Source organism: Poecilia reticulata, linkage group LG13 (assembly GCF_000633615.1).
Source record: "Poecilia reticulata strain Guanapo linkage group LG13, Guppy_female_1.0+MT, whole genome shotgun sequence".
In the NCBI taxonomy this organism is placed as follows: Eukaryota; Metazoa; Chordata; class Actinopteri; order Cyprinodontiformes; family Poeciliidae; genus Poecilia; species Poecilia reticulata.
In genome coordinates this window covers 30,031,318-30,045,578 of record NC_024343.1, presented here as the reverse complement: position 1 = coordinate 30,045,578, position 14,261 = coordinate 30,031,318, and the positions used below count along the sequence as shown (strand labels likewise).

Here is a 14,261-nt window from a genome sequence, read left to right as displayed (position 1 = left end):
AAAAGTACAACTTAGTAAAAATATTCCTAAAAGTACATTAATTTTAAAGAACTTACTCAAGTAAATGTAAATTCTTGCATATTCGGCTGCAATTATTTGTTGGGCCGTTTTAAAAGGCAGTGAGATTACAACGCTGGCCGCCTGGTGGCGCTGTTCCCTCTCCAGCTGCTCAGGTCGGATAGAGGGGAGGCGTAAACGAGGGAGGAGGCAGGAAAGGGAGAGAGGAACCACAATTTCCCCACATTTCCACAGCAGTCCGACACCGAGGCGCTTTCCAGTCGAGCTCCGTGGTCCGAAACACGCAGAAACCTTTTTATTTTGACCCGTTTGGTTGAGTCGGTTGGGGGGGGGAAACTCCTGAAATATCCCCGGGACCTGGTTTGTTTGCTCTTGATTCCTGCGGACGCCTGCGCGCAGGAACAGCTGAGGGGGATATAAGTTATTTCCAGCAGATCAGCGGATCAGGAGAGCCTGGAAGATGGGTTCAGTCCCTGCGATTTCTGCCCTCGTTTTGGGCATTGTGGTTCCAGCCCTGGCCGGATACATTGAGGTAAATGTTCCCGATTTATCACTGTGATTTAAAAGCACATTAAATCTGTGGAGCCATAATAATAAGCGACCGCGTCGTTTATTTGCGCATTATCTCGCTTCATGTGAACTGTATTGATCGGGCTTTTTGCCAACAAGTAGCCGATCTGATCGCCTCCGTTTGTTGTTTACAGATTTCTTACTGCGTTTTTGCTTCATTTAAGATCACAAAATGGTACGAGAGGCGGTTTAATAATTAATCAGCTCGCTTTCCAGGTCATTCTCCGCCTCATTCCTGAGCTGTGATTGCAGTTTTGTCTGCGAGTCAGTGGACAATGTGCGGCCGGGGTGTCCTATAGTAGGAGGTTGAATAACAGCAGAGTTTTGCTGCAGAGATCAAATGAAAGACGCTCAGAGGGGCCTTCAGGGGACACAATGGCTTCTGCAGCGGATCATAAACCCTGAACAGAGGAAATCCTTCACCTCGGGTCCACAATGTGGCTTTACCTGCCTCTCCAGGACGACCTCCTTCCTTCAAAGTGTCTAATTATGATTAACTTCGGCGCTATAATACATTTACGGATGGTGGGAATTAATATACTGCATAATTCAGTTTATTTATATAAATAAATGTAATTTTAACACTTAGAATCAGATCGGTCCAAACACACATTTTAGTTTGATTTATTAGCCATATTCAAATGTAATCTCTAAATCAATAGACGTACCATGAAATTGCGCAAAATCAAATTCGTTTAATTGAAACGCATCAATTTTGAAAAAATCTTGTTTTTACGTTAAGATGGAGCGTTTTCTTGGATCAAAACTGCAACGGAAACACTTTTTTTCCCGCATCACGAATCTAGTGTTCAACATCCGGATGTTTACTACTTGCGAAAACAACGAAGAAGACAACCGGAAGTGGGAGGAGAATGACGGCGCCATATGACTTATCACATCAACACATTCAGCGTGACTTTAACTGTGTTTCTTATTCAGTCGAAACACCACAATTGTAAAATTGTTGAATGTTTTTAGACATAAATTTGCAAACGCAGATATTGACTGTGCAGGCATCTCTGGACCTGAGCAAGCATGTGGCGACCGTGGGAAGGCGTGACTCTCTTTTCACAGAATCTGCAAGCAGCATTACTGACAGAAACAGCAAACGGAACATGAAAGAACAATGTTAGGAATAGTTTCCATGAAAAAGAAACAGGAGGACGCAGCTGAAACCTCCAGTCAGAGATGATGCTGAGAATGTTATTGGGGCAGCCATGTTGGATTAGTATTGGAAGAAATGGTCACAATATTACTAAGTTTTGGTGGGGGGGGGGTGTCATTTTTTGTTCCAAAGTTCTTGGTACACTTGAAATAAGATAAAAATAACTTATAAGTAGCGTTTTACTTGGTTAGAGTAGCTTATTTTAAGTAAATGATTCCTTCATATTAATGAAAACGTTCTAGTTCCACTGGCAGGAATAATCTGCCTGTGGAACTAGAACGTTTTCATCAATATTAAGGAATTATTGACTTAAAACAATCTCCTAAGTTAACTGTTAGTCAGTTTTGTCTTACTTCAAGTGTACTAAAATATTTACACTAGAAACTAAACCAAAAATACTTTGCAAGATTTTGTGTTTTTGCAGTGCAGATAGCAACACAAACAAACATTTTAGCCTCAGTCAGATAGCGGCTTTGGTGCTGTGAGGTGCAGAAGCTTCTGAAGGGCAGAAATGTCAACATTTCATGTGTTTATGATCATATCTGTCATGTTATGATCTTAGGTCACGTCTGAACCTGAGCAGTTAACAAAGTCATCCTCACTGACTGACTTTAATATATTCAGCAACTTTTCAGACAAAACAATCAGAATCCGATTTGGCAAATCAGGCTGTTTAAAAATCGGTGATCGGACAGAAAACTGCAATCAGTGCAAATAAAATGTCTTTGAATATTTTACACTGTCAGAGTTATCACACCCAAAGCTGAACAATATGATTTTAAATCTAGAATAAACACAAAATAAACACGTTATTGCGTAGAAATAGATCCAATGTATCAAAAAACAAATTCTGTAACCATTTGAAGTTTGAAAGTTGATCCTGCTGTAAAATATGGTTGAATTATGGAGCTCAAAAGGTGCCATGGTTTTCTCACACGTTTTGCCAGATTGTTGTTCTGCTCTGTGGAGGAAACGTTCTGCTAAATGAGCGTTTTCTGCTCATTTAGACGAGGAAAATATAAACATTTTACCAGAAAAATTTACACACGGTGAGGAAAGTTGAGGTGGAAAGCAGCTTAAATTAAAATGTTTGTTTGTGAATATTTTAAACTTGGAGTGTGTGACGTTATAAAACACACAAGTTGTAGCTTTTTTTAGTCAAATTACAGAAAAAGCAGTGATGTATATCAAAACGTTAATTCAATCACATGAACACCAACTTGGTGACCCTTTAAACTTTGACAGGTGTTGCTGTGGTAAAATATCATAGAGATGTTAATTTTTTAAGAGGATTTTGTCAAAAACCCCTTAAAATAAAAGTGGAAATATTCAAATTTTTTTACAATCTACCATTAGTGAGTCATTCACTTTGTTTTAAATTTATTTTTGCCTCTTTTAATGATCAAGTGGAATAAAGAAGCAGAAATTGTTAGCTAACAAAATAATTAAAATAGTCAACTGATGGAATAGTTATGATGCTGGAAACAACTTGGGAAAATAGATACTTTTTTTCAGTCTTGATGAATAAATAAAATCTCAGTGTCCTGTTTTCCTGCTGCCTCATCACTGCAGACTCTTGCAGAGTTTCATGTGTGTCTTGGTGCAACAAAGCTGCCATTTCCACAACAAACAGCCCCCAACCGAGGGCAAACAGAATCCTTTTTCTGCTCAAACGTGACAAACATTTTCAACAAGATGCCTCCTCCTGACTCTGCTTATCAAGCTTCTTCCACTACGAAAAAATAGAAAAGTTAGCGGCTCAGCAATTTTGAGGCTGTGGAGGTGAAGATTGTGTTTGGAGGCAGCGATGCTGATTATTACGTCCACAATAAAATCCGTGTGGCTGCTCTTTCAGAAAGGCCACAAACCTCCAGGTCGATGCTGCGGCTTCTCCTGAAATGAAAAATGGTGTAAAAGTCACATTACTTGTTGGCTGTATGATACAAATTCATTTGATTGTATCAAAAACAAGACTTTTTCTTTTGTTTTTACTTTCCAAGGTTATGCATTCCTTCCTTTTAATGATATGGCAGCCATTCAGCTCAGAGTTGGAGATGGTAGAGAGAAAAAATCTGATATTTAGGAGGCTTTGGGTTACAAAGTTACATGTCTGATTGTGTCAAATGTTAAAAAAAACAAACAAAAAAGCTCAAATTTAAGTTTTAGGTTGTTTTCACACTTGATAGTCCGATAGATTCAGTTCACTTGGGACTAAAGTTGCATCATTTTCGACATTTTCAGCTGGCTTGGTTCCCTTTCACACTGCAAACAATCTAAACTCTTTAAAAACCAGTTCTCCTCCTCACCTGTGGTGGCGCTGCATCAAAAACCAGTGAAGAAGACACTGAGCGCAACTTCCTTCTTCACAAAATGTAAACAAAAATGGAGTAGAGTCAGATTTTAGCATCTGTAGGATTTGTCTTTTGTCTTTGGTGAAAGACCATGAGCCATTTCTCCTGCTAGCGCTACTAGTTTGTTTGTTTTGGTTTTATTTACCCAGAATGCCTTGTGTTGTAGTCCACTTCCTGCTTTCGGAGCTGTCTCCAGGCCACCTGGCGTTCACGTATGCATTCGAACTGCACCAGAGTTGGTGTGAACGCAACGTAAGGGTGAATCCAAAAGCAGGAAGCAGATTAAATGCAACCAAAACAAACATGTGAATCTGTGAAGAAAAACAGTTTGTGGGTTTTTTTAACCAAATATAACAGATGCTAAAATCTGATGCCACTCCATTTTATTTCTGTTTCATGAAGAAGGAAGTTGCACTCGGTGTCTTCAGAGATTTTTATGTTTTTGGCGGCTGGAAAAAAAACATAAAGTAGCATTACTCCCACCACCGCAACACACACACACACACACTCACTTATACCAACTGAATAAATAATCTGGTTTTCTTTAAAAATTGAATAATGACTTATATGCGCTTACTACCCACATTCTTATTCAATTTATCTAATAAATTAACCTTTTAATGTTTTCAAAATTTCTCCTCATACGTCATCTTTTCTTTTCAATATTCATGGTTTTCATGTTGTGTCCTTCTGTGGTTTGTGATGCAGCGCCCCCACAGGTGAGGAGGGGAACAGCTTTTTCAACTAGTTTGGTTTGTTTGACTCGGTGCAGCGTGGAAGCAAACCTCAGCAGCTGAAAATGTAGCAAATGTTGCAACTTTGGTCCAGAATCGAACCGAATCTACCAAAATATCAGGTGTGAAAATGCAGAAAATATAAGATTACTGAAGCTGTTAAAAGATCCAGCTTTTGTCTGCAGAGATGTTTCTGCTCCGTAAAGCTTCAGCCTGTCGTAGATCCTGCTTTTCGGGTTGAGATTGATCCAACTTCTTCAGCTGCCTAAACAGTTTGGTTGTGGCTGCTATCTGTGAAGACCGACCTGAACTTTTGTTTCTGCAGCTGGAGGTTTTAACGCTCAGCTATGACAACATCTGCGCTGGATTTCTCTATCCAAAAAACCCAAAAACGGTGCAACAACCACTGATGTTTAGTTTAATCTGGCTTTCTTGTAGCAGCTGGATCTCTGCGGGATGCAGGCTGGTGTTGGCCATGCGGTTGCATCACTCTGAGGCATGCGGCTCCAGCGGCTCCAGCAGCCCAGACAGAACATTTGGAACGATTAATGCAGGCGGCACATTTTATTTTGTGCTGAGTTAAGCTGCCAAGGATTAGCTCCAACATTCCTGACTCTTATGCAACATAACATCACATTTTTCTGCTGAATAGTTTTGAAAAACAAATCCTCCCAACTGCTTTTTTTTCATATAAACATAATAACATCTGCAAACATTTAAAACCACATTTTGCTTCATTATGTGTTGTATCTATTGGATGATCAAGCTAAAAAAGTTACATTTCACCAATCAATCGACTGGTTTTCTTGCTTGGCTTGGTGAAAAATCACCAGATCTAAAAGACAGCTAAAATGCAAACCAAATTATTTACAAGTATCTTTTCAGAAAGATACTGGAGCTTTTTTAAGTAAACAATTCCTTGATATTGATGAAAAAGTATTGGTGACACTGTCAGATTATTTTACTGATGAAGACACATTTTTCCCATGTTTTAAGTCATATAATGTGACAGAACATTTTTTAATCAATACTAAGGAATAGTTTACATAAAACAAGATTCTGTATCTTGCAGAAAAGCTACGTATGAGTTAGTTTTGTTTTATTTTAAGTCTACTTGGATATTTGTGTTTTTGCAGTGTAGTCAGTCTAGTATGACAACAATCGGTTGCATTTTTTATTTTTTTTATTTTAATACAATCTTACAAAAGGTCAGAGGTTATGCTTTGGTGCATCAGTGACAACAGTTTTATGACTTTATTCCCATAAGTTTATGACTTTGTTCCCAAAATGTTTTGACTTTAAACACAAGTTTTATTCCCGTAATTTCATGACTTTATTCTCGTAATTTCATGACTTTATTCCTGAGAAGTCGTAACATTGGCAGGTCGGGTTTTTTCACATCGGTAATCTGCGATCGGAGCGCCCCTGTCCTCCATGTTTAGGTTTCCCGTTCCTGGTGTTGGCTTGCTCTCCAGCAGCAGAGAATCGGCCTCTCCGCCTCCTGAATCAGTAGATTAGAGCCCAAAGCGTTGCTCCCGTCGTTGGGTCGTTCTTCTGAATCCTCTTAGCAACAAGAAGTGCAGGCAGCTCATGGATTTGCCAGGAGAAAGCTACTAATCCCAGTTCCCTGATACTCCCCTCTCATTCCCGTTTTCCACTCCCAGTGGAGGAGAGCCGACTTCAAACCGGTGACTCAGCCGACATCGGCCTGATCCGATCGACACCAAGAAGGAATGTCTGATTTTAATCTGTAATCTGGCTGCTTTCATGTCTCCTCTCTGCCTCATCTAACCTGAAGTTTGTGTTTAAGATAAATATAATTTAGTTTCCCTCAGTGATTACAAACTCTGCTTCAGTAAACCATCAGGATCGCAGCAGCTGCTTCAGAGAAAATCCGGATAAAACGGGAAATAATCTGGATTTTTTTGTCTCTTTTGGCATATAAATCGTTCAGAAATATAAAAAATAAGGCTGAAAACTTTTAGAAGTCATGGATTTGCTTGTGGAGATCATCTGGGTAAAGATGGAAACCGAAGCAAATTTATGGAGGTTTTAGTAAATAAATGCCGAGACGTTTTGCCTTTTATTTATTTTTTTTTGCAATAAAACTTGTGTGTTTTTACTGAAAACACAAAAAATATATTTTTACATGCTTGAAATAACTTGTTTATGATATTGCAACATTATTCTGGCACAATTTCTATTTTATTCCTGTAATAGAGTAGAATATTCCTCTTTGACTTTCAGGAGAAATCGCTTATTAGTTGACAATCTTCTCTAAACAAGTTGTTGAATGTTAATATTTCAAATATAATGTAAGGACATTAATTTGTTGTCATTTTGATTTTATTTTTGTACGACTTAACTCTCAACTTATAACTTTATTTTCGTGATATTATGACTTGTATCGTTTTGATTTTTATTTTCATCCGACTTTATTCTCATAATATTATAACTTTACTTTCATAATACGACTTTAATCTGTGATTTTTTTTGTTGTATTTCAACAAAATTCTTGTAATACGACTTTATTCTTGTATTCCTCCTACTTTAATCTCGTAATTTGGTCAATCTGGTCGTAGCCTCGCCTTAACACTCTTGTCAGGAGCATTAATGATGAAATCGAACATCGCCTCCTGCGGCGTCTCATCGACCGGCGCGCTCTCCTCATCCTGAGGGTTTAAAGATGGCGGCCTCATCAGGCGGTCCTTGTTCTCACGACGGCAGCCTTTGTCTCCCAGCTGTGCATCGGCTCTAATTATCTCTCCAGTTTATCTGTGTATGTAAGTGTGTGTAGGTGTGTGTGTGTGTATATGCTGATGTTTTGTGAATCTTCTCGCAGCTCATGACATATTTAGTTTCTTCTTCTTCTCATCGGTGAGTCGCTGCGCGGTGGGGAAGGAGTGAGCGGGTTCACATCAGCTCATCCATGGCTGCACATCGCTTCAGCCGCCTCCTGAAAAATGGAGCACGCTTCCTTCACAAGACGAGTTTCCTGCTTCGATGTCTTCACTTCCTTCTGTCCTTTGTCCCTCCCTGATGTCCTCACTTGGGTTGTTTCTTTTATTTTCTCTTTCACTCCTGACTTTCTTCGTTTCTTTCTTGAATCCTTCATTTTTTTCCTTCAAATTATCCTTCCCTTCCTGTGTCCTACCTCCTCTACACCCTTCTTGTTCTTCCTTCCTTCCTCTCTCATCCCTCTATCTTTGTTTTCTTTCCTTACTTTTTTATTTTCATTTTTTTCTTTCTGTGCCCAAAACAGCTTTTGTGTCTCCTTTAACAATGAGTTTGTCCTTTTCTTTGTTTCCTGCCTCCTTTCTTTGTTTCCTCTCTCCTCTTCCTTTCCTCTCCTCTTCCTCTGGAGAATCCATCGCCTGCTGCCTTCCTGCGTCTCTTTCCTCGCTCAGCGTTCAGCAGATGTCCTTTAACCTCCAGAAAACCCTTCCTTCAGTCCCTGCTGTTATTGTTTTCTGTGTTGTTGTCGCCAGGTGAAACTCCGTCAGCTCTGCTCTCAGCGTTTCTCTGAGTCTCTTCGGCTCCTTCAGGTTTTCGTTCCATCAATAAAATATTCGCTCTGCTGCCGGTTGCACCGCCGCCTCTCTCGGTCGGCCACCTGCACAGAGCAGACTTTGTTCCCACCTGGCCGTCTTGTCCAGGTGTGCAGCTGCTGCTCTGGGGAGTTTAATGACTCCGAACGGGGCGAGGCGTTTCCACCGAATTACACAAAATGGATCTGGCGAATCACAAGAATAAAATAAAATAAAAATTATAGCAAAATCTAGACTTATTTCATGTGACTGAGGTCAAACTGTTGTGTTCACAACAGACTTTAAAAAGAAACTGGAAGAAGTTAAAAGGAAATAAACAATATAAAAAAAATAAATAAGAAAGAAGTGGCAACAATTTATCCAGAAGTTAATATAAACAAACCTCTATAATTATAATATTTATTTTAAAAGACAAGGAAAATGTCACATCCAAAACTCAGAATAACCAGAAAAACTAAAATGAAGTCTAATTTAAGTTCAGGAGTCGAAATAAATGTTTTTTTTTTCTACAATCCTGCCGTTAGCAGAAAATCTATGAAGATAAATTACTCAACTCTAGAGTTACGTTTACTTGTTGGAGAAAATATACTTTGTACTTTTTAGTTTTACTCAATTTATTTTATTAAGTATCTATACTCTTACCAGAGTAGGGTCAACATATAGAGGAGCACATTTCTGTCAAAAAACTCATGAGATTAATTTTTTTAAATTTCTACAAAAAATCTAAACTTTTTTTTAGTTTAGATTTTTTTGACATCTCCAAAAGTCAAAAATCTTCTAGATATAACTCAGAAAATTTTAGATTAATCTCACACATTTTCAAGAAAAAAAATGTTGGAATTTCTTACTTTCAAAATTTTAAATTTTCTAAAATAAAAAAATGTGAACTTCTGAAACTCTGAGAGTTCAGAATGTTTTCAGGAAAAATCCTGAGATTAATCTCAAAATGTTCTTATTTACCAGCAAATTTTCAACAGTTTGAGCTAAAAATTTCTTCATTTTTTCAAGATTCAGAAATTTAGTTATTCCAATTTTTTTCTAGAAAATTCCTGAGATTAATCTCAGAAATGTTCTAGAAAAAACAAGGAAACTTCTGAGCCTCAAAAGTGAAAAAAATTTGCCAGAAAATTTTCTGAAAGTTTGAAGTTAATCTAATAAATTTCTCAGTTTCAAGTCAGTTTTAGCTGTAAAGTTGAAAATTTTCAACCGTTGCAACTTTGAAATTTCAAACTTTTTTCTATTTTTGGGATTACTCAGGAATTTTCTGGGGGTTTTTTTGTTTTTTTTTCTGCTCCAGCTCAGACATTTTCACATTTTTTCCCTAGAAAATATCTGAGATTAATCTCAAACTTTCTAAGTTTTTGGACAGAAAAGTCCTCCCTTCGTTCCGGTCTATAATGTCCCCAATGCGCCGCCGTCTGTCCTGGAGGTCATTATTGTTTGCTCTTTTTATTCTTGTCGTGGGCGGAGTGATGAATGAAGCAGCAGCAGAAGATGGAAGCGCTGCAGTGTAACTGAAAACCCCCAGAGAGGCGACGGCTGCTGCTGTTTCTGCTCCTGGCGGTGATCAGGATGTGTTATTGCCCATTAGCAGCCTGCCTGATGCAGCGTTTTCTCAAGGAGAAGGTGGCCAAGGACGCGGCGCCCCCCCTCGGTCGGCTCATGTGGGACAAACGGACACAACGCCTGTTTGTCCGCCATCATTAAAAAACTAGATGGAAATGTCTCCGCTGAGCTTTTCTCCCTAATTACGTTGAAGCTCCCTCCTTCGTTCGCCACATTTTGTTCAATTATAGGTGTTGGTGCGAGATGAGGAGGCTGCAGATCTCCTCCCAGCGGCAATAAACTCGGCATGTTTTGTGCGCCGTGTAATTTAGGGAGGAAGAAACGAGAGTTTTCTCAGACTGAGGGAAATTAAAGCTGCTTCAAAGAGAAAACGCTGACAGACACACAGTATCGTTTCCTCTATAGGCAAACGTGTTGAGTTTCTCTTAAAGAATAACAGTTAAATATGGAGAGAGTATTAAAAATATTCAACAATATCTAAACAAACTAGAACGACAAGAAAGCTCAAGCCCAGGATGTGACATCTACCAGTCGAACTAAAACTTCACCAATATCCAGGAGTTATTTTCTTAAATAAAGTTCATCAAGTTAGTTTTGTCTTAATTCAAAGATGAAAATATTTGAAATTAGATTAAAAAAATACTTGGTAAGACTTTGTGTTTTTGCAGTGCAGAGCAGATGTTAACCAAGATTGTACAAAAATAAATATGGCTCAATACCACTTGAAGGTGCAGCTGGGCGGCCGCACAAACTCAGCCCTAGGACCACAATTGGCCCCCGAGCCACACTTTGGACATCCATTATATGTGGGTCAAAATTGTAGACTCAAAAGTCGTCGCAGGCCAAGAAAAAAACAAAACAAATTAAGTAGCTCAATATGTCCAAAACTTGAAAAGGAATTTATGACGGTGCGTCAGGACCATTGCAGATGGAAAAAAAAGAGTAAAATTCTGCCAAAAACTCAGAAATTTTGATTAATTTATGAAATTTTCTAGAAAACTTTGACATTTTCTAGAAAAAATCAGAAATTTTCAAGTTTTTTTGTAGAAAATATCTGAGATTATTCTCCAAATTTCAGAGTTTTTTTCTTTTTGGCAGGAACTTACAGCCACTTTAATTTTGTGTGTTTGATGTATAAAAAGAAAGACATCTAGTTTTCAGTTTCTTTTGGGCTCGATTGAATACATTTATTTTCAGTGGTAAGAGCAGGATCTGGGTCACTTTCTTTCGAAACGTTTGCTATATTTAGTCAAGTTTAAGAAGAAATTAAAACTGATTTGAGTCAAGTAAAGTCGGCTTTTCAGTAAATTACGTTGGCAACAATTTTTATCCTGATTACAAATTCAGTTTGGCATCTACGGGCCAAACTTGTATCATTTTTGAATTATAGTTGGGGGCCACACAAAATCAATCCAGAGGCCACAAATTGGCCCTCAGGCCACAGTTTGGACACCCCTGCTCTAACTAATGACCATATGAACGGAGTTATTATGAGCTCGTTCTCTTCCACATCCACAGGAAATGACTCGTCAGGGAGACGAGTGGAAGTGCTGTCCTTTGTCTTTATTCCCTTTTTTCAGTTTTGCATAATTTTGTCCAAAGATGAGGACGTTTTTTTTTTTTTTTAATGAATGCTGCAGCTGCACACCTCTATCAGGCATCTTGATCAGAGATAAAAAGCAATCAAGCTCTCCAGAGTATCCCATTAGTGTGATGAGATATGAGCACAGCTTGGAGCACGGAGCTGAAATCGTCTGCTGTTTTCACACAAACCCATTAAGTCATTTGATCAGCGCCGGGCTAATTATAGAGGCTTCCGAGCAGCGAGACGCCCTGACCGGCCTCAACCTCCACGTTACTCCCCTCCAAAATACTCGCTCTCCTCATAAGATGTCCTGATCGTTAACATTTCCGACTCGTCATAAATGCCGTCGTGCTGCTACTCGCTTTTCTGCATTTAATTTGCTGCTGAAGCTCAACTGAGAACTAAAAGCTCAGAAAAATCAACGTTTCATTAATGGATTTAAAAGTGACGGAAACAAAACAGAATCACAACTTGCTAAAATGTTACTTTGACATTCAGGTGGAAGAATCAGAATAATCCCTGCGGTTCGGTATTTGTTTCGGTGCCTGCTGGGTTCTGCTGGGTTCTGCTGGTGGCGTTTTTACAGAAATGGCATCAAAAATAAATCGGACAAGATGGAATATATTCAACAAGAGATGCAGATGCTCATCTGTGTGAGAATGGCAGAGATAAATTTAACTAAAAGGGCTTAGGGTTGAAATTACTATTCAGATTAATCGCGATTAATCGGGTATTGAGATAATCATCCACAAATTCAGCAGTAATTCACTCAAAACTACAAAAATAAATACATTTTGCATTTAAGATTAAAAAAAACTTCTTTGTTGATAGATATATTGTACTTGGAACTCAACTAAACGCCAGGATAATTAATTAATTGTCAGAATAATCGATTGATCTGGTAAATTTTTAAATTTGATTAATCGTCAGAATACCCAATTAATCAATTAATCATCAGAATAGTTTTTAGAAAAATCAATTCCTAGTAAATAAAAAAATAATAATTTTTTTAAATGTAAAAAAAATATATATATATATCAAAATTCCTAATAAAATTATGGCTAAATTATTTTCAGCTTTAAGAGTTGGATGCTGCTATTTTTGGAAATGTTGGGATGCGGTAGGACCGTAACGTTCATCCCCGGCGGGTCGCAGGAAGATGCAGGAAGATGCAGGAAGCTGAAGGAAAATTCAGGAAGATGCAGGAAGATGCAGGAAGCCGCAGGAAGATGCAGGAAGATGCAGNGGAAGCTGAAGGAAAATTCAGGAAGATGCAGGAAGATGCAGGAAGCCGCAGGAAGATGCAGGAAGATGCAGGAAGCTGAAGGAAAATTCAGGAAGCTGCAGGAAGATGTAGGAAGCCGCAGGAAGGAAGCTGCAAGAAAATGCAGGAAGCTGCAGGAAGGAAGCTGCTGCAGGAAGGAAGCTATAGGAAAATTCAGGAAGCTGCAGGAAGGTTTGACTTTGAGAACAGAAACAGGAGGGGGAGGGACAAGGTCAAGCAGGTGAATAAACCAAGTCAGTGACTTGGAGTCGGATGCCTGCGTCTTCTCCATGCAGACGTGACTGATTGGCTTGCAGCCTGGCCGTGTCTCGGTGGAGTTATGTTCCCCACTAATCTGATTGAAGCCCTTCTGTCCTCCCCTGCTGAGAGGCAGAGGGAGGCCAGAGCCGGGCTTAATAACGGATAAGGGAGCTACATTACATCCGTCATGTTGCCCCCAGTAAAGATGGCCTCCGCGTCGTGTTTCACGCTCCGCTGCTCTTTAGGAGGCGGGGATATGAAGCCGGGAGCTGTTCGATCGAAGCGCGTATCGGTTTAAAACCACCGTGGGTGGCTGTCGGAGTGGCAGGCAGTGAATGCTGCAGCTAACTCAGCTGGAGCGACAGAGGAATCGTTTTCACTGGAAGGAGTCACTGTGCAGCTTCGACTGCAGGAGGAAGAGCCAGTCCAGAAATATCTCTGACATCATTTAACACAAATTATTACGTTTCATTAGCGTGAAGTTGGGATTCTTTAACAAACGTTTTATTGAATTAGATGGCGGAATTTGGCCCATGAGAATTTCACTGAGTTTCCAGTCTGAGATTCTTCTGTCATAAATAAGTTCATAAATATTAGTTGAGTTAATTTTTCTCTTTTTTTGAAAACGGTAATCATTGCGGTTGAGTATTTACTGACATCAATGCTTTGGGTGGTTTAGGAAAGTTTCACAAAGACTCCTGAGGTTTCAGCAGCAGAAAACGGCGGCAAGTCAGAGCAGCAGAACGACGAGAAACAATGACGGCGTCGCTTCAGAAATTAACTCTAGACGTGCCATCCAACCGTCCACCCAACCATCCACCCAACCGTCCACCCAACCGTCCACCCAACCATCCACCCAACCGTCCACCCAACCATCCACCCAACCGTCCACCCAACCATCCACCCAACCGTCCACCCAACCATCCATCCATCCAACCATCCATCCATCCAACCGTCCATCTATCCAACCGTCCATCCCACCATCCACCCAACCATCCATCTATCCAACCGTCCACCCAACCATCCATTCATCCATCCATCCACCCAACCATCCAACCGTCCATCTATCCAATCGTCCACCCAACCGTCCATCTATCCAACCGTCCATCCATCCATCCACCCAACCGTCCATCTATCCAACCGTCTACCCAACCATCCATCTATCCGTCCACCCAACCATCCATCTATCCAACCGTCCA

General features: G+C 39.6%; 1 protein-coding gene across 3 annotated transcripts in view; it reads left to right on the top strand.

Annotated features, from left to right (window-relative positions):
* Positions 1-207: 207 nt before the first annotated feature.
* The window catches only part of aplp2 (amyloid beta (A4) precursor-like protein 2), an 84,222-nt gene continuing 70,168 nt past the window's right edge, over positions 208-14,261 (top strand). For 2 of the 3 annotated variants that reach the window (XM_008426467.2, XM_008426466.2), the window contains exon 1: positions 209-550. In XM_008426467.2, coding sequence (XP_008424689.1) covers positions 479-550 — 72 coding nt within the window. In that variant the 5' untranslated portion in view covers positions 209-478. Of the gene's footprint in view, positions 551-14,261 lie in introns of all 3 variants that reach the window. The other variant, XM_008426468.2, reaches the window with a different exon arrangement.